This window comes from Haliotis rufescens, unplaced genomic scaffold, assembly GCF_023055435.1.
Source record: "Haliotis rufescens isolate VD_foot unplaced genomic scaffold, xgHalRufe1.0.p SCAF_11, whole genome shotgun sequence".
Classification (NCBI taxonomy): Eukaryota; Metazoa; Mollusca; class Gastropoda; order Lepetellida; family Haliotidae; genus Haliotis; species Haliotis rufescens.
The window spans coordinates 798310-821982 of NW_025963791.1; the positions used below are offsets into that span (position 1 = coordinate 798310).

Consider the following 23673-nt stretch of genomic DNA (forward strand, 5'->3'; position numbering starts at 1 on the left):
GTTAACTTTAAGTTCTACAATACAACTGGAGGTGTTTGCAAAAACAGAAGCAGCTCACCTCTTACAACAAGCATGGGTTTCTGAAGACCAATTCTTACCAGGATCTTCACAGGTCAGAGTCAAAAAGACAAATAGGAAGTCTGTAATTCCACAATGATAGAAAGACATGTAATTTAATAACACTCTCATTGACTAAGACAAAATTGTTATGGATGAGCAACTTCTTTATTACAATTGGGCGATTCTAACACCGTTATCAAGCAAATGATGAGTAAGATTTCATTAAATGTGTGTGGCAACTGAGATGAAAACTATCCAGAGGATCTGAAACACAAGGCAACTTTCTACACTCAACTTCATGGGCTTATATACTGAACAACAAAAGTTCCTGTGACATTGAATAAGATTTAAAGCAAAGTTATGTTTTTTACCAAATCTGAAACAATTTCAGTTTGCAACAGATAAAAGACTCCTGTAAGTGTTCAAATGGTTTAATTTGTCATACTGACTTCAGAAAATGCGTGATTTAATAAAAAAAAAACATGAACATGCCCAAATGTCAATTTACAAATTAATAGCGTGTGTGTCCAGCTCTGGTTGCAATGCAAGCAACACATCTTCGTCTCATGGAATGGACCAGGTGTCGCACAAAGTCCTGTGGGATATCTGCTGGAGCATGTTTTAAAGTTCCTGGAGTGTTTGTGGAACACATGGTTGACGGCGAAGGCGACGATCCATCTCATCCCACATGTGCTCGATTGGTGAGAGATCAGGGGAGCAAGTCGGCCAGTGGATGACATTCATGTTTTGTTGAAGAGATTCCTGAACATGTCGAGCCGGGTGTTGTCATGTTGAAAGGTAATGCCTGGGCCATGACGACGCAAAAACGGTAGAACAGCGCCAATGATCTCGTCGCGGTAGCGCTGTCCATTGACATTTCCCTCTACCATTACCAAACGGGTCCTCTGTCTTGCTGTAATCCCACCCCATACCATAACGCAGCCACCCCCGAACCGATCTTCCTTCATGACACAATGATTGACGTAACGTTCACCTCTACGTTGGTACACTCGAATCCATCGCTGTGGCTGAGGTGAAAACAAAACTCGTCAGTGAATAGAACTTGTCCCCACTGCATGGCCGTCGAGCGTAGACGCTGTCTGCACCACTGTAGACGTGCTTGACAGTGGTTTCCTGTCAAAATGGGACGTCTGGCCGGTCTGATGACAATCCCTGCACATCTGAGGCGGCGACGTTTGGTTTGTGAAGATATTCGTCGAAGGCCAGGGATGCTTCTTGCAGTCACTGTTGCTGGCTGGAATCGATTTCGTAGGTGTGTAGTTCGAATCCAGTTACGCGTGGCTTGCCACTCCAAAGGTCTCTGACTGCATTCGTCTGTTACCAAAGTTGCCCTAAACACCAAATGGTGTTTCTGTGGACATCACTTTGACTTGATCCTGCTTCAAGCATACTAATGGCTTGCAGACGCTCATTTTCGGACAGGCGTGGCATTTTGTAATGTTGAATAATTGCGTAATTTTGTTGTTTTTCTGAGTGGTTGTTGTCAGCACGATGCTAAACAATACATATGGAATCCCGTTAACGCACGTTTTTATACTCATTCTTGGGTAGTGAAATGCATGGGGCTTGCATAAAAGTCAACATTTGCATGGAATGCATGCTTTTCTGTAGCAGTTGCGTTTTTGTGACTTGATTCCATACATGTACTACAGTATTGAAAACCATACTTTACTTGTTTGAAAAATACACTAAAATATTGGTGTCACAGGAACTTTTGTTGTTGAGTAAATTTCCCAAACTAGTCCCCTTCACAAACACACATACATCTCTTGACGTGCCCATCACTTCTCTCTGTGACATCATCTAGTCCAATATTATAGTTATCCTCCACCACCACATCACAGGGAGAAAACAAAACAAATGTGGAGTACCAGCACTCAGTTTATTTACAATTCCTACATGAAAATGGGTTTATTTACATCGAGTGACTTAACATGAATGTATGTGACAAGTTACCAACATCATGCTTATAGATCAAGGAGTCCGTCACCAGGTACCACTACATACAGTGTGAGATAAATGTTTCCAAGTTGGGAGGGGTGTACAGTGATAGCCACTGTGTCCCTGTAGTGACAGGTTTGAATGTGTTTAAAATCAACTGGCTAGGTAAGCATGGTATGTTAGTGTGTGGCAGGACCTGGTGTGGAACACAAAACTAAACTTCAAATGGTCACATTATTAACAAATATCACAGAATGATTAAAAACTCAATAAACAATAAACAAATCCAATATGTTAGAGATAAGGTCAAGTGTATTGGGGTGAGTAAGTGAGGTTTTGTGGCACTTCTACCAGTTCTTTATTTCTTACACTCATATTTAAACTGATGTAATGTGATCATTATTCGAAGATAACATGCAAGTTAACATGGAATACATACTCGACTTTCAACAATCAGCTGACAGTAGCATACTTCATGAGATTTGGGTAAATAGGGTATTATCAACTGAAGTTGAAGTCCCTGGAAGTCTTCGTAAATACACATCTCTGAGACAATGTTAAAACCGATTATGAAATGACATAAGTAAAATACTGATAATCTGCTGCAATAGATATCTGCACCAAACATCTGCTAAAACATTAAAAACACCATTGCCTATATCATGTATATCTATATATGTTACCCTTGTAACATATAAAATTAGCATTGTGGAGAAAATGTACAAGACAAAGAAGAAACAACCTACATTTTAGATGTGAACAGCAACAAAATAAATATGGATTTCTAGAATACACAGTGGTAGCAAAAATAGACAATGCCGTTTCTTCATCATATTCATCCCCTTTAACACAAACACAGCCTTCACCTACATCAAATATCAAGGGCAAATCCATGAAGCATGATATATTCATATGACACGTCCAGTTGTGTGCAAGGCAAGAAATATTGTATGGTTGTCAAGATTTCAGGAAACCAACACTACCAACATTTTCACAATTGTTGCCATGGAAACTCATATTTTTTTTAAATATCCCAAACTATCAAAAGGCACCAGTAGTTCACCACTAGACCTATAAATGTGCCAAGTTTGGTTGAGGTATCTCTCATGGTTTTCAGAAACAAATGTGAAGGACGGAAGGACACCACCCATTCCAATGTCCCTCTTCCTCTTTGGGGGGGATAAAACATAGCTCAATGCTTAATTTTAAAGTATGGATTCAGAGATGGAGTTGTTAAACTAAATGCTTATGATTTGGACTCAACGTGCATAACACAACCTTCTTTCTGCTGACTTATTTTTAATATCCAAGGGCCAAAAACTCTTTTAATTTACATCTCTTTATAAGTATGTTCAAAGAGTAATGAAATAAAAGTGGTGTTTTTTGGAAAGCAAAAGAGTTACTTCCCTTACCATAGTATTTTATATTGATGCCATTGACAAAAGCTGTATATGTCCAAATATAAATGTTATGTGACACTTAAGATTTTAGAAGTTGGCAGATTTATAAACGGGGTAGTGAAAACCCTGGCTCAACTCACTATCCAGTGTTGCATATTACCAAAATCATCAAGATTGCACCATTTTGGAACGTTTCTTCAATTTCCTTGGAAAATACATACCATATTGTTGGATTTTTCAACTGATTGGTGTTTAAAAGATAACATTCAAATTTTGTAACTTAAGGAATCCACTGAAAGCTTAGTACAGTATACAACTTTATTGGCCCAACACTTGACATGCTCCAGATACCACCATAGCTTGGTGTTCAACACTAATAATCAGACACTGCTCTTCCAAGGAATGCTTTCAGGGGATGTCAGTCAAAGAAATAATATATTCTTAATCATCCTTGACAAAGACTTTAGGCCGGGAGAATATCTTAATGGCTTCTTCCACTTCAGCTATTTTGTTCTCTAGTTCCTGCTTACACGTCCGGACTCTGAAGGTGTCGTTCCTCAGGGGTAGCGCCTGCAGTTGGCGGGTAAGTTCGTCTTGTTCTGAAATACATGTATCAAGTGTCACCATCAGACCTGAGTCAGTTTGCATAACACATTATTAAACTAAGACAGTTGTGTCAGTATAAACTAGTCATAGCTACAGAAACCTCACAGACAATTTGAGGAAAGCTGTTATTTTATTTGAAAGAAAGAATGAAAAGCTGCTTGTGCTTGCTTGTCAGGGTTGTGTGCAACAGAATTGGTGTTGCATGCTCAATGCATATCATGATTCGCCTCGTAGGACAAGACCTGGGGACCCAATGGGGATGATCAAGTTCAATTAACATTTTAGTCTCTCTTACTCTCTAATTAAACAGCCACAAAGACAGCAAGTTCATGCATAAATTTGGTACAACAATCTCAAGTATCATCATCATCATCATCATCATCATCAGGTTCATCTGTATTTGGGTGGCTTTAATTAGCCAATAAGAATGCATCTGACATGGTGCATTAGACATGTTGGCATGAAAGTGCAACTGAGAATATGGTTTTTCACAACTTTTCATCACTGCACCAATATAAGCAATATGAGTGATTCTGTAGGCCGTGGTTCAATAATCTTACCACTGACATAATACCACTAAACTCCTATGTAGGAAATCTTATACAATTTGAATGAAAGCTTGTTGAGAAACAGAAACCAACACTTACTTTTCCTCAGCAGTCCCAGTGTCTCTGTCCTCTCTGCCTCGGGCATCATCTTGTGTCCCGGCGGCATGGCAGGGTCCGGAGTGTTGGCCACACGCTCCACCTCCTCCCTCTTCCACGTGGCCTGGCGGCTCCGTAAACTGACAACATAACATACATGTACACCTACTGTAGACAAACTGGGCTCCACAACACTACACACATGTACACCTACTGTAGACAAACTGGGCTCCACAACACTACACACATGTACACCTACTGTAGACAAACTGGGCTCCACAACACTACACACATGTACACCTACTGTAGACAAACTGGGCTCCACAAACTGACAACACAACATACATGTACACCTACTGTAGACAAACTGGGCTCCACAAACTGACAACACAACATACATGTACACCTACTGTAGACAACCTGGGCTCCACAACACTACACACATGTACACCTACTGTAGACAAACTGGGCTCCACAAACTGACAACATAACATACATGTACACCTACTGTAGACAAACTGGGCTCCACAACACTACACACATGTACACCTACTGTAGACAAACTGGGCTCCACAACACTACACACATGTACACCTACTGTAGACAAACTGGGCTCCACAAACTGACAACACAACATACATGTACACCTACTGTAGACAACCTGGGCTCCACAAACTGACAACACAACATACATGTACACCTACTGTAGACAAACTGGGCTCCACAAACTGACAACACAACATACATGTACACCTACTGTAGACAACCTGGGCTCCACAAACTGACAACACAACATACATGTACACCTACTGTAGACAAACTGGGCTCCACAAACTGACAACACAACATACATGTACACCTACTGTAGACAAACTGGGCTCCATAAACAGACAACACAACATACATGTACACCGACTGTAGACAAACTGGGCTCCACAAACTGACAACACAACATACATGTACACCTACTGTAGACAAACTGGGCTCCACAACACAACACACATGTACACCTACTGTAGACAAACTGGGCTCCACAACACAACACACATGTACACCTACTGTAGACAACCTGGGCTCCACAAACTGACAACACAACATACATGTACACCTACTGTAGACAACCTGGGCTCCACAAACTGACAACACAACATACATGTACACCTACTGTAGACAAACTGGGCTCCACAACACTACACACATGTACACCTACTGTAGACAAACTGGGCTCCACAACACTACACACATGTACACCTACTGTAGACAAACTGGGCTCCACAACACTACACACATGTACACCTACTGTAGACAAACTGGGCTCCGTAAACTGACAACATAACATACATGTACACCTACTGTAGACAAACTGGGCTCCACAACACTACACACATGTACACCTACTGTAGACAAACTGGGCTCCACAAACTGACAACACAACATACATGTACACCTACTGTAGACAAACTGGGCTCCATAAACAGACAACACAACATACATGTACACCTACTGTAGACAAACTGGGCTCCACAAACTGACAACACAACATACATGTACACCTACTGTAGACAAACTGGGCTCCATAAACAGACAACACAACATACATGTACACCTACTGTAGACAAACTGGGCTCCACAAACTGACAACACAACATACATGTACACCTACTGTAGACAACCTGGGCTCCACAAACTGACAACACAACATACATGTACACCTACTGTAGACAACCTGGGCTCCACAAACTGACAACACAACATACATGTACACCTACTGTAGACAACCTGGGCTCCACAAACTGACAACACAACATACATGTACACCTACTGTAGACAACCTGGGCTCCACAAACTGACAACACAACATACATGTACACCTACTGTAGACAACCTGGGCTCCACAAACTGACAACATAACATACATGTACACCTACTGTAGACAAACTGGGCTCCACAAACTGACAACATAACATACATGTACACCTACTGTAGACAAACTGGGCTCCACAAACTGACAACATAACATACATGTACACCTACTGTAGACAAACTGGGCTCCACAACACTACACACATGTACACCTACTGTAGACAAACTGGGCTCCACAACACTACACACATGTACACCTACTGTAGACAAACTGGGCTCCACAAACTGACAACACAACATACATGTACACCTACTGTAGACAAACTGGGCTCCACAAACTGACAACACAACATACATGTACACCTACTGTAGACAACCTGGGCTCCACAAACTGACAACACAACATACATGTACACCTACTGTAGACAACCTGGGCTCCACAACACTACACACATGTACACCTACTGTAGACAAACTGGGCTCCACAACACTACACACATGTACACCTACTGTAGACAAGCTGGGCTCCACAAACTGACAACACAACATACATGTACACCGACTGTAGACAAACTGGGCTCCACAAACTGACAACACAACATACATGTACACCTACTGTAGACAAACTGGGCTCCACAACACTACACACATGTACACCTACTGTAGACAAACTGGGCTCCACAAACTGACAACACAACATACATGTACACCTACTGTAGACAAACTGGGCTCCACAAACTGACAACACAACATACATGTACACCGACTGTAGACAAACTGGGCTCCACAAACTGACAACACAACATACATGTACACCTACTGTAGACAAACTGGGCTCCACAAACTGACAACACAACATACATGTACACCTACTGTAGACAAACTGGGCTCCATAAACAGACAACACAACATACATGTACACACAGAACATTGCTTACTTAAAATCTGTTTCATATTGTTTTGTTGTGGCAGATGTAACCATGGTAACCTTTGTACATATTTACTTAATTATTTTTATTGCTTTTGTCATGAGTTCTGTGTAATATACTGTGTGTAATGTGACAGTGTCGTATCAAATGTTTATACTGTGTTAATTCAGCAGTAGATGTATCAGTCTGTTTATGTTAGTGCAATGTACACCTTCAATTGTGACCACCCTATTTTACAGGACAGCTGAAGCATGGGCAACAAGTAAAGCCCACCAATCAATGCATAAATACAACACTGACAAGAGCCAAGCACAGTTTGAACTCCTTGGTGGACCTGCAGCTTTAGTCACTCTCAAGCAGTTCCCCAGTCAAACAGTTCCCCAGTCAAACAGTTCCCCAGTCAAGCGGTCCCCAAGACAAGCAGTCCCCAAGTCAAACAGTTCCCCAGTCAAGCAGTCCCCCAGTCAGGTAGTCCACAAGACAAGCAGTCCCCAAGACAAGCAGTCCCCCAGTCAAGCAGTCCCCAAGACAAGCAGTCCCCCAGACAAGCAGTCCCCCAGTCAAGCAGTCCCCAAGTCAAACAGTTCCCCAGTCAAACAGTCCCCCAGTCAAACAGTTCCCCAGTCAGGTAGTCCCCCAGTCAAGCAGTTCCCCAGTCAAGCAGTTCCCCAGTCAAGCAGTTCCCTAGTCAAGCAGTTCCCCAGTCAAGGAGCCCCCTAGTCAAGTAGTTCCCCGGTCAAGTAGTTCCCTAGTCAAGTAGTCCCCCAGTCAAGCAGTTCCCCAGTCAAGCAGTTCCCAAGTCAAGTAGTCCCCCGATCAAACAGTTCCCCAGTCAAGCAGTTCCCCTCTCAAGGAGCCCCCTAGTCAAGTAGTTCCCCGGTCAAGTAGTTCCCTAGTCAAGTAGTCCCCCAGTCAAGCAGTTCCCCAGTCAAGTAGTTCCCCAGTCAAGGAGCCCCCTAGTCAAGTAGTTCCCCGATCAAGTAGTTCCCTAGTCAAGTAGTCCCCCAGTCAAGCAGTTCCCAAGTCAAGTAGTTCCCCAGTCAAGGAGCCCCCTAGTCAAGTAGTTCCCCGGTCAAACAGTTCCCCAGTCAAGCAGTCCCCAAGACAAGCAGTTCCCCAGTCAAACAGTTCCCCAGTCAAGCAGTCCCCAAGACAAGCAGTTCCCCAGTCAGGTAGTCCACAAGACAAGCAGTCCCCAAGACAAGCAGTCCCCCAGTCAAACAGTTCCCCAGTCAGGTAGTACACAAGACAAGCAGTCCCCAAGACAAGCAGTCCCCAAGACAAGCAGTCCCCCAGTCAAACAGTTCCCCAGTCAAGCAGTCCCCAAGACAAGCAGTCCCCCAGACAAGCAGTCCCCCAGTCAAGCAGTCCCCCAGTCAAGCAGTCCCCCAGTCAAGCAGTCCCCAAGTCAAACAGTTCCCCAGTCAAGCAGTCCCCAAGACAAGCAGTCCCCCAGTCAAACAGTCCCCCAGTCAAGCAGTTCCCCAGTCAAGTAGTTCCCCAGTCAAGGAGCCCCCTAGTCAAGTAGTTCCCCGGTCAAGTAGTTCCCTAGTCAAGTAGTCCCCGAGTCAAGCAGTTCCCCAGTCAAGCAGTTCCCCAGTCAAGTAGTCCCCCAATCAAGCAGTTCCCCAGTCAAGCAGTTCCCCTCTCAAGGAGCCCCCTAGTCAAGTAGTTCCCCGGTCAAGTAGTTCCCTAGTCAAGTAGTCCCCCAGTCAAGCAGTTCCCCAGTCAAGTAGTTCCCCAGTCAAGTAGTTCCCCAGTCAAGCAGTTCCTCAGTCAAGTAGTCCCCCAGTCAAGCAGTTCCCCAGTCAAGTAGTCCCCCAGTCAAGCATTTCCCCAGTCAAGCAGTCCCCCAGTCAAGCAGTCCCCAAGACAAGTAGTTCCCCAGTCAAGCAGTTCCCCAGTCAAGTAGTTCCCCAGTCAAGGAGCCCCCTAGTCAAGTAGTTCCCCGGTCAAGTAGTTCCCTAGTCAAGTAGTCCCCGAGTCAAGCAGTTCCCCAGTCAAGCAGTTCCCCAGTCAAGTAGTCCCCCAATCAAGCAGTTCCCCAGTCAAGCAGCTCCCCTCTCAAGGAGCCCCCTAGTCAAGTAGTTCCCCGGTCAAGTAGTTCCCTAGTCAAGTAGTCCCCCAGTCAAGCAGTTCCCCAGTCAAGTAGTTCCCCAGTCAAGTAGTTCCCCGGTCAAGCAGTTCCTCAGTCAAGTAGTCCCCCAGTCAAGCAGTTCCCCAGTCAAGTAGTCCCCCAGTCAAGCATTTCCCCAGTCAAGCAGTCCCCCAGTCAAGCAGTCCCCAAGACAAGTAGTTCCCCAGTCAAGCAGTTCCCCAGTCAAGTAGTTCCCCAGTCAAGCAGTTCCCCAGTCAAGTAGATTTACTCAGCAATTAGAGGATGTTTGGAGAACAGCTCACAACTGCATACCCCCAAGGTAAGTCTGTGATGTGTACTGAAGCATATTGTGTTTAGAGCTGCTTAATCAGGGTGATGGATAAAAAGGTTAGCTAAATACAATGTTTATTCCTAATACAGGATATTTACCATCCCCAAACACACAAGCGTGATAACCTCTTTATCATATAATGTCATTCTTTAATTCTGTGCTTGAAAATTGCTTTGCATCTCTCACAAACATTACCGAAACATTGCAAGTTATCCTGGAATGTGCGCATATATATATATTACGTCACACGGTTAGTGATGTGTCAGTCGGACAGTGACAGTAGCCAATATAGTTCCGAATGAAATCTGTTTCTTATACAGTGGCGAAACAACATATACACAAAACAACAACTGCAGACACACGGTCTGTCCGCTAGAGTAACTGCCCTTTGTCAAAGGGAAGCTACTCTAACCTTAGTCTATGAGACGTCACGGCCAGACGTTGTTGACAGTCTGTCCTGTCATAACGTTAAGTGCAGTCAAACAGAGTGACAAAACGAAAAAATGTAACAATTCGAACATATTTCGGCCAAACCCAACTATTTTTTTTTTGAAAATGGTTCCAAGCCGCAGAGGTTTACACGCACAGATATGGCTACTAATCTCGCTTGGCTGATGCCCTCGCAAAATTGTTTTGCAATTTATGTCTCCAAAGTTGCCAAAACTTGTAAAATGCCTTAGCTACGTCACAATTAGACACTGATTTTTCAGTATATTAGACTATTCTTTTGATAATGACAGCAATTATCCCAGTAGTTTCTCCAAATTCCCGATGGTTAATTCTGACTCTATCGCCAAATGACAAGGGAGATGCCATGTTTGTTTATAAACACTGAAAGTAGTCCCTACTTGACCTTTGATATTTGCATCTCTACCCGCTTTTGACCCAAACAGATATCGTGGTAATCTGTTGGCTTTATCCTGCCAAGAAACTAACCCATTATACAATAAATATATATATATATAGATGTGTTAGTTGTTTTATGTCTATCATTCTGTGGTAAAGAAGTAATGCTGTGGTCTACTCAATGTATATATACATACATATCCAATGTAAAGAATCTATACTATGATAGATTCCTGTTAACTTAGTGTAACCATTAGCCAATATACACGACCTATTGTATTTGCATGAACCTAGGCAGGTTGTAAGGGATTAATTCGGAAATATATCTTTTCAGTACATGCAGATAAGTATGCGTGTATGAGTATGTGTAGCCTAAAGTGCATGTGTAGCCTTAAGTGCATGTGTAGCCTAAAGTGCATGTGTAGCCTAATGTGCATGTGTAGCCTAAAGTGCATGTGTAGACTTAAGTGCATGTGTAGCCTAATGTGCATGTGTAGCCTAATGTGCATGTGTAGCCTAATGTGCATGTGTTGACTTCAGTGCATCTGTAGCCTAATGTGCATGTGTAGCCTAATGTGCATGTGTAGACTTAAGTGCATGTGTAGCCTAATGTACATGTGTAGCCTGAAGTGCATGTGTAGCCTAATGTGCATGTGTTGACTTCAGTGCATATGTAGCCTAATGTGCATGTGTAGCCTAATGTGCATGTGTAGACTTAAGTGCATGTGTAGACTTAAGTGCATGTGTAGCCTAATGTGCATGTGTAGACTTAAGTGCATGTGTACCCTTATGTGCATGTGTAGCCTAATGTGCATGTGTTGACTTAAGTGCATGTGTAGCCTAAAGTGTATTTGTAGCCTCAAGTGCATGTGTGGCCTAAAGTGCATGTGCAGCCTAATGTGCATGTGTAGCCTAATGTGCATGTGTAGCCTAAAGTGCATGTGTAGCCTAGTTGCCTAAAGTGCATGTGTAGCCTAAAAGGCATGTGTACCCTAATGTGCATGTGTAGGCTTATGTGCATGTGTAGCCTAATGTGCATGTGTAGCCTAATGTGCATGTGTAGTATAATGTGCATGTGTAGCCTAAAGTGCATGTGTAGACTTAAGTGCATGTGTAGCCTAAAGTGTATGTGTAGCCTAAAGTGCATGTGTCGCCTAAAGTGCATGTGTAGCCTAAAGTGTATTTGTAGCCTCAAGTGCATGTGTAGCCTAAAGTGCATGTGCAGCCTAATGTGCATGTGTAGCCTAAAGTGCATGTGTAGCCTAAAAGGCATGTGTACCCTAATGTGCATGTGTAGCCTAATGTGTATGTGTAGCATAATGTGCATGTGTAGCATAATGTGCATGTGTAGCCTAATGTGCATGTGTAGCCTAATGTGTATGTGTAGCATAATGTGCATGTGTAGCCTAAAGTGCATGTGTAGACTTAAGTGCATGTGTAGCCTAAAGTGTATGTGTAGCCTAAAGTGCATGTGTCGCCTAATGTGCATGTGTAGCCTAAAGTGTATTTGTAGCCTCAAGTGCATGTGTAGCCTAAATTGCATGTGCAGCCTAATGTGCATGTGTAGCCTAAAGTGCATGTGTAGCCTAGTTGCCTAAAGTGCATGTGTAGCCTAAAAGGCATGTGTACCCTAATGTGCATGTGTAGGCTTATGTGCATGTGTAGCCTAATGTGCATGTGTAGCCTAATGTGCATGTGTAGCCTAAAGTGCATGTGTAGACTTAAGTGCATGTGTAGCCTAAAGTGTATGTGTAGCCTAAAGTGCATGTGTAGACTTAAGTGCATGTATAGCCTAATGTGCATGTGTAGACTTAAGTGCATGTGTAGGCTTATGTGCAGCCTAATGTGCATGTGTAGCCTTAAGTGCATGTGTAGACTTAAGTGCATGTGTAGCCTAATGTGCATGTGTAGCCTAAAGTGCATGTGAAGCCTAATGTGCATGTGAAGCCTAAAGTGCATGTGTAGCCTAAAGTGCATGTGTAGCCTAATGTGCATGTGTTGACTTCAGTGCATCTGTAGCCTAATGTGCATGTGTAGCCTAATGTGCATGTGTAGCCTAGAGTGCATGTGTAGACTTAAGTGCATGTGTAGCCTAATATGCATGTGTAGACTTAAGTGCATGTGTACCCTTATGTGCATGTGTAGCCTAATGTGCATGTGTAGACTTAAGTGCATGTGTAGCCTAAACTACATGCGTAGCCTAATGTGCATGTTAAGACTTAAGTGCATGTGTAGCCTAATGTGCATGTGTAGACTTAAGTGCATGTGTAGCCTAAAGTGCATGTGTAGACTTAAGTGCATGTGTAGCCTAATGTGGATGTGTAGCCTAAAGTGCATGTGTAGCCTAATGTGCATGTGTTGACTTCAGTGCATCTGTAGCCTAATGTGCATGTGTAGCCTAATGTGCATCTGTAGACTTAAGTGCATGTGTAGCCTAATGTGCATGTGTTGACTTCAGTGCATCTGTAGCCTAATGTGCATGTGTAGCCTAATGTGCATGTGTAGACTTAAGTGCATGTGTAGCCTAATGTGCATGTGTAGCCTAATGTGCATGTGTAGACTTAAGTGCATGTGTAGACTTAAGTGCATGTGTAGCCTAATGTGCATGTGTAGACTTAAGTGCATGTGTACCCTTATGTGCATGTGTAGCCTAATGTGCATGTGTTGACTTAAGTGCATGTGTAGCCTAAACTACATGCGTAGCCTAATGTGCATGTGAAGAATTAAGTGCATGTGTAGCCTAATGTGCATGTGTAGACTTAAGTGCATGTGTAGCCTAATGTGCATGTGTAGAATTAAGTGCATGTGTAGAATTAAGTGCATGTGTAGCCTAATGTGCATGTGTAGACTTAAGTGCATGTGTGAAGGTGTGTGCATGCAATGAAGTATGTATGTAGAATGAAATGTACTACGTATTGAGTTGATGTTTAAAGACATCTCAAGCACATGTGTTATTTGTGTACCTATATGTAGATGATCATGTGGTACCATGTATGTTTACTTATTGAACCGATCCTTACAGGACTGCACGAGTAACTGTTGGATCGTGAAACCCTAGGTCCACCCACCTGGCAGGTGTTTCGTATCCTGGTTCATGTCAGTGTATCAGTGTGCATATATTGACCAGTGTCACATAAAGGTTACTGATTCAGATAGTCATGACAGATGTGTTATATACATCCGGGGTTTATTTATTTAAGAAATAAACGACCACAAGTCATTTATTTCTTCCATGAGATATCCACATTTTGTACAGCCTCTTTAACATGTTTAAGGATGTTCATAAAATGTACAAGCTTTAACAATATTGACCCATATTTAGATAATGATGACTGAATATAATCTCGGCAATAACGGACAAGTCCCTTTTAAGAACAGGGGGGGTAAAGTTTGGTATTTCCCTGATACTCTCACAATTTCCATGGCGATTATCTGCACCATTTCTCTCAATACCAACTGTCATCTCTCCCACTTTTGAATGCGATCATCTGCCACTGCATTCATCTGTGTTGCCCAGCTACATCTATGGGGAATAACTCACTAGACACTTCCCTTTAAAAAAATAATATCATCGAATTTACATCATGAAGTTGCAAGTGTTTGTTCAAATCTCCAGAAACAACATCATGATAGAACAATTTTTTATCATGAAATAAACCACACTTCATTCTTCGTGATTTATATCTTAGCTATATATCATATAATGTGATATCTGTAGCATGTATTGTTTGTTGTTTAACGCCGCACCCAGCAATATGACAGCGGTTTGTCAATTATCAATTCTGGACCAGACAATCCGGTGATTGATGTCATGAGCATTGATCAGCGCAATAGGGATACGATGAGATGCATCAACCAAGTCTGCAAGCTTGAGCACCCGATCCTGTTAGTCACCTCTAACATAAAGCATGGGTTGCTGAAGACGTGGATGAGTCTTGGTTGATGACAGGATACCTCCTCAGATTAATATTGTTCACTGATTGTTTGGGGGTTTTAAGTATAAGGAGGGAATTGCACATTGGCAGATTTGTCCCAGAAAAATAAATGCACCATCAGCTCACACATTGTAGCCTTGTGGTTTTCATTCCCAAGTCCCATGCTACTACAGTAATACACAGGAGTACTATATTAAAGTGTAAGTAAATGGCATAGGTGTTTTGTTCAGAGGTCAGGAAGACACCCCAGTCTCACCCACAGGGTAGATGCTCTTTGTATTCCATGTACAGTCTGTTTTATATTTGTGTAACATATTAAATGTGTCATGCCATAATTATCATGTGAACTATTTCTATTACTAGTAATATATATATTTATCATACCTCCATGTCAGATTGTGATGAGATTGGTTCACGTGATCTTAATCCAATACTATCTATCACGCCTGGGAGGAAAATATAAATCCCTTATACCCCACTACAAACACGACAGGCTGCACATGGATTTCTGAGCAGGAGAATAATATTATTTTTTTGAATTCTTTCACAATGGCAGATTATGACATTTTTAGGGTATATGATATGTACCTATTTATCATATGGATGTAGTATGTAAGAGATTCATAATCGTCATAATTACCCATGTTTTGTGTTATCTAGTTTGGCTCTTACGCCAATTGTCAGCTTCCTGTACATTTAACAGCTACTGTAAGAGGAAAACCATTTTGTCTTGTTAAACCGATACCACTGTGATAATGTTGATGACTAGAATATGTACACTGTTCATATTACTCATTCCTTTCAGTGTGTAAATTATGTTCATCTGTTGGTGGCATAAAACATCTCACTCTGTAGTTTTTGTCTTCTTTGCACATTCTGCTACATTATTACAAGATGCTAAAAGTGCATTCAAAATGTACCTGCCAATCAAAAACTTCATTATATCATGTTAAGTCAGTGGGCTAGCTGATTTCACACAGGCCAACAGATAGTTTGATTGGTACCATATAGTGATGCTGTTACTAATTTACTGTTAAGCACCAATATGGGAGCCCAAAAGCACACAACAGTAATTACCCCGAGGTGTACTGACAGTGCATGTCACTCACTATTTGGGCACTTCTCCTCTCTGGTAGTTCTGCAATGTGTCCTCGTCTTTCTTCTTCATGTCATCTAATGCTGTAAGACTTGGAGCTCGCTGCATCTTGGTGTGTTTCACTGAGCGCCCATTTAGTTTGATGAAGTCGACATCACGTCGGATAAGCTCGATCTGATCAAACAGTATGTATACTGTTAACATGGTCATGTCTTTACATACAATCAATCCCTGTTAATCCACATAGCAACAGGTAAACAAGTCCAGATTAAAGGAAAAGTAACAATTGACAAGTTCAAGAGGTTCTATGTAAAACACCAAAAAAACTTGAAATACGACAGCAAATAGGATTATTTCAACATGGTTTATTGACTGGTATTTGCCGGTTTCCATATATCACACAAGTCATATATACACCTGTGTGACATGGTTCAGATTAAGGGAGCACCCATTGTATTTTCATGGCCTATGTATGTTAAATAAATAACCATAACTTTATTGCATACAAAACATGTTCAAGTGCTGCACCATATCATGATGGTATTAATACTCATGTTGGTTCACACTTAATTTAATAACCTTGGCTGGTTGCTTGGGGTGAAAGATTCCCCAATCTAAAGATACTCTGAGATTCTCCCAAGACCAGTTTGTCCTCCCGCCCGGTCCCGATCCCGATGCTTGAGGCCAGAGTCGCTTGTGGCAATATTGTATACCTGCTATGTATTTAGATCACATCAGTGTATAACACAGTGATCCCACGCTATTGTGCTCTTCGATCAAGCGCTACCTCGGTTACTACGCGCGGTACCGCATGGCTCCCAAAATTTATGTACACTTTTATTACTGAGAGTTTTACACAGACATAATTGTATTGTTGTTCGTTGTTCATTTGCACATAACGCTTCTCATTGCATAATCAACCGTTTATCGCTGAATGGAGTTCTAATAATCTGTTTGAAAACATCCGCGGCAAGTCCCGGAAATACGATTGTTTAACTTTTCACACTATACATCCTTTGATCTTAGAAGCGCATGCATGCAATAAAAGAGAACCACAAGAGAAGTTTATATTCTTAATTAGTTGGCAATACAATTTGAGACGACACTGTCACACACTTGTAGTTGCTGTCACAACACAGCGGTCATTCATTTCGTAATCGTGCTTTCGTAACATCGCCTGTTTTTTTTCCGTAGTTATAACAAGCGATTTCATTGGATTAAAATTTGTTTCTAATGACGCTTTCTTGTCGAAATCTGCTACAAGTTTCGTGATTGGTCAATTTTGAGCACGTGACCTAAGGCAGCCAATCAAATTATAGTTGTGATACCAAGCTCGTGTTTGATAAATTTCAGAAGTTGGCGAAAGATTTTTGTTAAATCGTGTTATTCTGAACGTTTTAAGCAGGAAATCACGATATATATTAAAAATATGGAACTTCGCGAATGTATGGTGCTAGGTTACGAGCTGTGACAAAGATTTTTCATGCATAAATTTTTGCATTAAACGTTGTGTCACAGCCGAGAATTCAAGGCGACGAAAGCCGAGATGTCATTTGACTTACATTACACGCGATCGCACGAAACGATGCAAATAATAACTTAGATGTAAGTTTGATTACTTTTAGATATATTTTTGTTGATTTTATTCATCACTTTGTATAATATATTTAAAGATTTGCTTAAAAGTCTTTATTTTGCTCTTTGACATGTTCGATGCGGACCCGTTGTCGAAATTTGTGTCCGAGAATTTTATTTTCAATAACATCGCAGGAAATAGTGAATAATTTTTTAATTTATCGATAAAAAATTATAAATTGAAATGGAATACGTATTTCAGACATTGTGAAATGTGACAGATTTAATAAATGAATGATATTCCAGGTAGATCTAGGTCCATAAAAATATATTCTATTTTGACCTGACGTGAGATAAACACATATTGATGATTTGAGATTTGCTGAGCGCGCTCCCCCGCCTCGGCCTCGGCCAAACGGCTCATCGTCTATAATGCCCACCAATTATTTGGACCCCATTGGTAGCGTTGTAGCGAGGGACCACTGTAGTACTGACTAGTTTATTATCAGTGTTGCTAACTTGTGACTTTTCGCCTGTTTGACATATCTCATGCTTTATTGCTTAGTTTAAATAAATCTTTTTTGACAATTATGAGTGGGTTCCTCCATGGGTGAGGTCTATCATGTGTACACTTTCACAAAAGTCTTACATTTTTGGCATCTGCTGCAGGAGGGACGGAGACCGCTGGGTCTGGCGTACACGGTCGAGATTCAAGCTTCACTGGGGGACCTGCTCGTGAGTGGGCGCGGAGGTAGTTAGCTGAGTGTGGTCTCGGTGCTGAAGGAGGCCTCTGCAAAATTTGAAGGCAGGATAAAATGTGTGACTTTTCTTAACTACCATGGCCCCTGTTTCACAAAGACCTGGGCCCATGGTCATGTTCTATCTGCTACACATGCTTGAGGCTGTGGACCGTAGGGAACCAGCCTTTCCACGATGAGTAAATGTCACTGAGGTTGAGACGTGCAAGTCAACACTATTTCAGCTAAATCTCATTGACACATTGACATCTAGCTGTGTTACCATGGTGACCAAGTTCTATACACATTGTGTTGAGTATGATCAGCTAACATAATTAGAAATATGACACAAGATTAGGCACTGGGGATTCTACCCTAAACTGATAAATCATGGGAATCATCTTCATGAGGCAAGTTAACTGACTGTAAAGGTTCAGTTTCCACACTTGCCGAAATAGGCTTGAATTATGGAGTTATATTTCAGCTGGACTAACAAGTCTGTGCATGTTCCAATCAAAATCCCATAGTGCAGATTTCAGTCAGTTGCAGGATTCGAAAGAATGTGCACACCCAACTCAGCATCAACAGATATTTTCCAAATCTTTTCAAGTTTTTAAATCAAGGTGCTCACATAATTTGATGAGCTTTGCGAAGTAGGACCTGTTTTGTTACAATATTGATCTTGATTATCGATCAGAATGTCCTGACTGGGTGCTGCCATTTTGTTTGAAACAAATGCATGTAAAATGAGAGGTGGAATCTGGTCAAATAACTCATAATAGCCACTGGTGGCGCTATGATCGAACCCAGAAATTCCAGCCTAGTCCGGCAAGTGTGGAAACTGGACTTTTACAGTCAGTTAACTCCCTTGCCTCAGGAAGATGTGTGGGAAAATAAAAGGACCTGATACATATTTTCACAACCAAAAGAAAGGCAAATACCATACATGTCGGTTAATATATGAAGAATCACTGTCATGTTCAAGAGAACAGTCATGTGTTTATGTGACGTAATAGATCCATGACTCCAGATGTGTCATTTGTCTGGTGCAGGATTAGCATGTAACGGTTGGAAATCATGTGCCGCAACACATCATGATAAGTATAATTTAAAGAATAATCTTGACTGATAGTTAGTTTTGTCATGAAATGGTACACATTGGAAACATCTCTTCTTAACTTACATACTTCTCCATGGGTTTCTTTGGTTCGCCTATCTTTTGATAGTGAGAATAAATATTATCTGCTAACCTCAATATCATCCTTGATCTTTGACTGTACTTCTGAGAACTTGGCTGACTTCCACATGACCTTGACCGGCTGCTGCGATTCCTGCTCCCTTTGTTTACTTCGTCTCTGTATCTGCCGCATGCGGCGGACATTTTCCTGGACATGGTCCTTGGATCTGGACCCTTCAAATAAACAAACATTCATGTCACTGTTACATGGTCAGGACATGATACAAATCACAATAATATGTTCCCAATACAACATGATCCAATACCGATCATCACGTCACAGCATATCAAAATGATATTGTGAAACCATTTTGTTTTAATATTATAAAACATGTAAGACTAATCATGTTATTGGCAATATGTACAAAGTAAAACAATAGCTGATAATGTTTTCACATTATTGTTCAAGACTAGTGAGTGAGTTGGGTTTAACGCCGCTTTTAACAGTATTCAAGTTATATCACAGTGTGTCAGCTTAATGTGGGAGGAAAGCCCGAAATGATGCAGGTCTCAGACATTTACCACTTGGGTGAAACCCACGAGCACGGGTATGGTGCTGACAAACTTAGAAACATAATTGGGGCAAACTGAAATACACATATTTTTTAAGTAATAAACGACGAGTGGGAGTTGTCAATTTCTAATATGAAATAATCATTGTCCGACATTGCCGAGGTCAGATTCTATTCAGGGAGTCATCATTATTTAAATACAGGGAAATATTTTTATAACTCGTACATTTTATTAAAATCCTTAACATGCTTAAAGAGGCTGTACATAATGTTGATATGTGATATCAGAAATATACAACAAGTAGGAGTTGTTTTATGAGCCCCTCATCATGCTCATCATTCTCCCTGCATTGTTCTATTGTACAATAAACAACTCTCACTCATCGTTTATTTCTTAATTAATACACAGCTAGCTCACTGCTGCCTTGAGCCATCGCACAAGGATGGTGTTACTACATATACTATGAGAAGGTAACTGGGAGCGCTGGCTACCATTGGATACAATGGGTTTTTATATTCGTTAGACCTGTGAAGATTCCGAGGTAGAATAGGTCTTCAGCAACCCATGCTTCCCGTAAAAGGTGACAATGCTTGTTGTAAAAGGCAACTAACGGGATTGAGTGGTCAGGGTCGCTGACCTGGTTGATATATGTCATTGATCCCAATTGCGTGGATCGATGCTCATGATATTAATCACTGGATTGTCTGGTCCAGACTCGATTATTTACAGACCGCTGTCATATAGCTGGAATATTGCTGAGTGTGACTTAAACAACCAACCAGTTAAAAAACCAACCAATTATATTTGTTAATCTCATTAAAATCCAATCTTAGTGCTTGTAACTGCTTCACAAAGATCTGAGCACATCCCATTACAGGTTCCATCAGACCGAGCAATGAAAAGACAAACAAGAAGTTGACATTAGTCGAGCAAAATGCAGCTTTCTCGAGCTTTGTGGCCCTAGTTTCAAACTGGCAACTTCTCTTCCAGACTACACTTTGAAATATATTTTGAGAAAGTTCTTGATTCAAAATTTGACAACTGAATAAAAGAGTAAGTGAGTATGGTTTTACGCCACTTTTAGCAATATTCCAGCAATGTCACGGCGGGGGACACCAGAAATGGGCTTCACACATTGTACCCATGTCTGGATTCGAACCCGGGTCTTCGGCGTGACGAGCGAACACTTTAACCACAAGGCTACCCGACCGCCCCCTGAATAAAAGAAAGATGCCACAGACATGACAGAGCTCAGAAACGACAAGCTGTACAAAATATCCACAAGAAGGTAATGGCACGACTATCATCATGTACCTTTGTGAAAGGTTGTTTAAGCTCATTTACTCTCACTAGTACATGTAGTATAGAAGCCTCAATGCTGATTGGCTGATCAGAAAGTTCACCTGACACAACCTTCCATGGAGGATCTAGCACACATAGGTATTGTGTCAGAGTAAAAGATCTCATAAGACTGATGTTCTGATGCAAGGGTGCATGTGGACAAGAAGGGTCAGTGACATTATTATGTTTGTTGTTTGATGGAGCACTCTGCAACATATGACGGCAGTCTGTAAATAATCAAGTCTGGACCAGACAATCCATTGACTGACATCAAGAGCCTCTATCTATGCAATTGGGATACGATGACATGCATCAACATAGTCAGTGAGGCTGACCACCCGATCCTGTTAGTCACCTCTTATGACAAGTGTAGTTGCCCTTTATGGGCAAGCATGAGTTGCTGAAGACCTATTCTAACCTGGATCTTCTCTGGACCTGACATTATGTATAATGTATGGTAAAATTGATATAAAGTACCGGTATTACAAAAGATTGAGGGATTGCACTTTGTCTTTGAATTTCATTTGAATTTCTAAACTATAAACATTATAAACATTACCATGATTACTGTACACAAACATCAGCAATCAGGCAATGATAGTTTAACACTGGCAGCATAGACACATGAAGCAGACACGTCTTTCTGCAAACAGGAATGTGAAGGAGAGTGCTGTTGAGTGACTTACCAGGTCTGTTGTAGTGAGATGTTCCATATCTCTGGCCATCTACCTGCATCATCAACCCCTGCATCTTCTGTAAAGCAACTGCGACAACCAGCTAGAATCTGTGTAGCTGCAACATGCCAATAACCGCCATCAGATTACATAACTACACATGCCATGAATATTGTGATTACAGTTACATGACTGTGGAACCATGAGGACTCTCACTTGGGTACTTCCAAGACAGAACAGATCTCCAGTTTTCATATGATCGACCTCTGAAGACCGAGTTGATGGATGTCATCGTAATTGCATAGATGGATGCTCATGATGTCAATCACTTGATTGTCTGGTACAGACTTGATTATTTACCAACCGCCATCATATAGCTGGAATATTGCTGAGTGCAACGTTAACAAACAAACATTATTGATCGTAAAGGGGATCCATGGGCTAAGGATCAAGTTCTGCTTGTTCTGGGTAGCCTACCCTAACATTGGCGACATTTCAATGAGTTCAGCGCCAATATAATACACCTAATAAACTGCATTCCTGTGCATAATAAGGAAAGTTAATGAATCGAAAAAATAATATATGTATAATAGTTCCCATTTATAATCATTTTAGCCACTTGAATTAAGAAAAAACAGAAACAAACATTATATTGAAAATAAAAGTGCTTTCATAAATTAGCGCTTGCTATAAAATGTACCGCTGCAGGCGTCATTTAGTAAACAAATATTAAAAACTCTCAACATTGCTAGGCTTATCCAATGACATTGTGTGTAGAGATGATAGATCACTGGGCAATGCTGGGAGGAGCTTATGCACACTCGATGACCCCTGACGTCACAGGGTATTGTTTCGTTGGCGTGACTGGCAACAAAATACTAAAAATCATATGGTATTGTGACATGTTTCAAAAGTTTGTGATACTGTATTCTAAAGGTAGGCCCTATATCGTACTAAAACAGGTCTTACTTCCCAAAACGCATCAAATCACTTGAATATGTTCATTAAAAACCTGAAAAGATTTTTAAAGTTTTGACTATGCCCAGTTGACAGTACACATGCTTTGCAAATCTTGCAATTAAATGAAATCTGCACAGCAGTCGTCATGTTGTTTACAAAACGGATGTCTATTTCATTACACAATTTTTTATTGAACTATGCACAGACTCGTTAGCCAACCAAAATTTAATTCCAGCCTAGTTTGGCAAGGATGCAAACTGGACTTTTATAGTCAGTCAACCCATTTGCCTCAGAAAATGAGTCTGAAGTAGCAGTAACACTGTTTTGTTGATGTGTCCAGTAACATTGTTTAAAACATTGTCATTTGGTATTCCCATCATGGTCATTAATCTTGATCATTGTTGATGAAGAGTAATAATGAACTATAAAGCCCTGTGTTTCTTTCACTATTGTGTTCATCGAACATTAAACTTGCCCACATGTACATAGAGTGTTACGAGCATGATTAGTAAATAGTCGAAACCTAGAGAGCAGCCTAGACCAGCAAACCCAAGAAGTATTTCGGGTAAGCTACAGATACAAAACAACACAAAACATTTGTGAAACTGAATATGAAGTCAAGATTCAACACGAACAATTCGGTATAAATTCCCATTCACGAGCTAGCAACATGTTCTCGGTGCACATGACAAGAATGTATCATATGTGATAACTTAGAAGTGTATGAATATGATTCGACAATACCTTTCCCAGATGCGTAGAAAGAGAAATTATGATTTGAATGGCTTTTTCTCAATTTCAACAGTATAACTATTCACCCGCCATCTTGGTTTGTTTAAGTCACGTGACTGCAAAGTAACCGTTTA

General features: G+C 41.2%; 1 protein-coding gene and 2 long non-coding RNA genes across 15 annotated transcripts; 1 reads left to right on the forward strand and 2 right to left on the reverse strand.

The window, feature by feature from the left end:
• Positions 1–556: 556 nt before the first annotated feature.
• On the forward strand, positions 557–3063 carry LOC125377960. Its single transcript, XR_007219906.1, has 2 exons — positions 557–830; positions 2992–3063. It is a non-coding gene; the product is annotated as an uncharacterized LOC125377960 (long non-coding RNA).
• Positions 1945–23658, reverse strand: LOC124144593 (enkurin domain-containing protein 1-like). Its single transcript, XM_046514084.2, has 7 exons — positions 23552–23658; positions 21860–21965; positions 19333–19493; positions 17995–18135; positions 15784–15944; positions 4676–4812; positions 1945–4021 (listed from the first exon to the last, which is right to left on the reverse strand). Exons 2-7 carry the CDS (start codon positions 21921–21923, stop codon positions 3864–3866), a joined length of 822 nt encoding a protein of 273 aa, XP_046370040.1. The 5' UTR covers positions 21924–21965; positions 23552–23658; the 3' UTR covers positions 1945–3863.
• Positions 4819–8844, reverse strand: LOC125377959. 13 transcript variants are annotated; one of them, XR_007219896.1, is made up of 3 exons: positions 6173–8844; positions 6022–6066; positions 4819–5968 (listed from the first exon to the last, which is right to left on the reverse strand). It is a non-coding gene; the product is annotated as an uncharacterized LOC125377959 (long non-coding RNA). The 13 variants fall into 13 exon arrangements; XR_007219901.1 differs by having other exon boundaries at positions 4819–5833; positions 5924–6066; XR_007219903.1 differs by having other exon boundaries at positions 4819–5266; positions 5373–6066; positions 6173–8841.
• Positions 23659–23673: the final 15 nt, after the last annotated feature.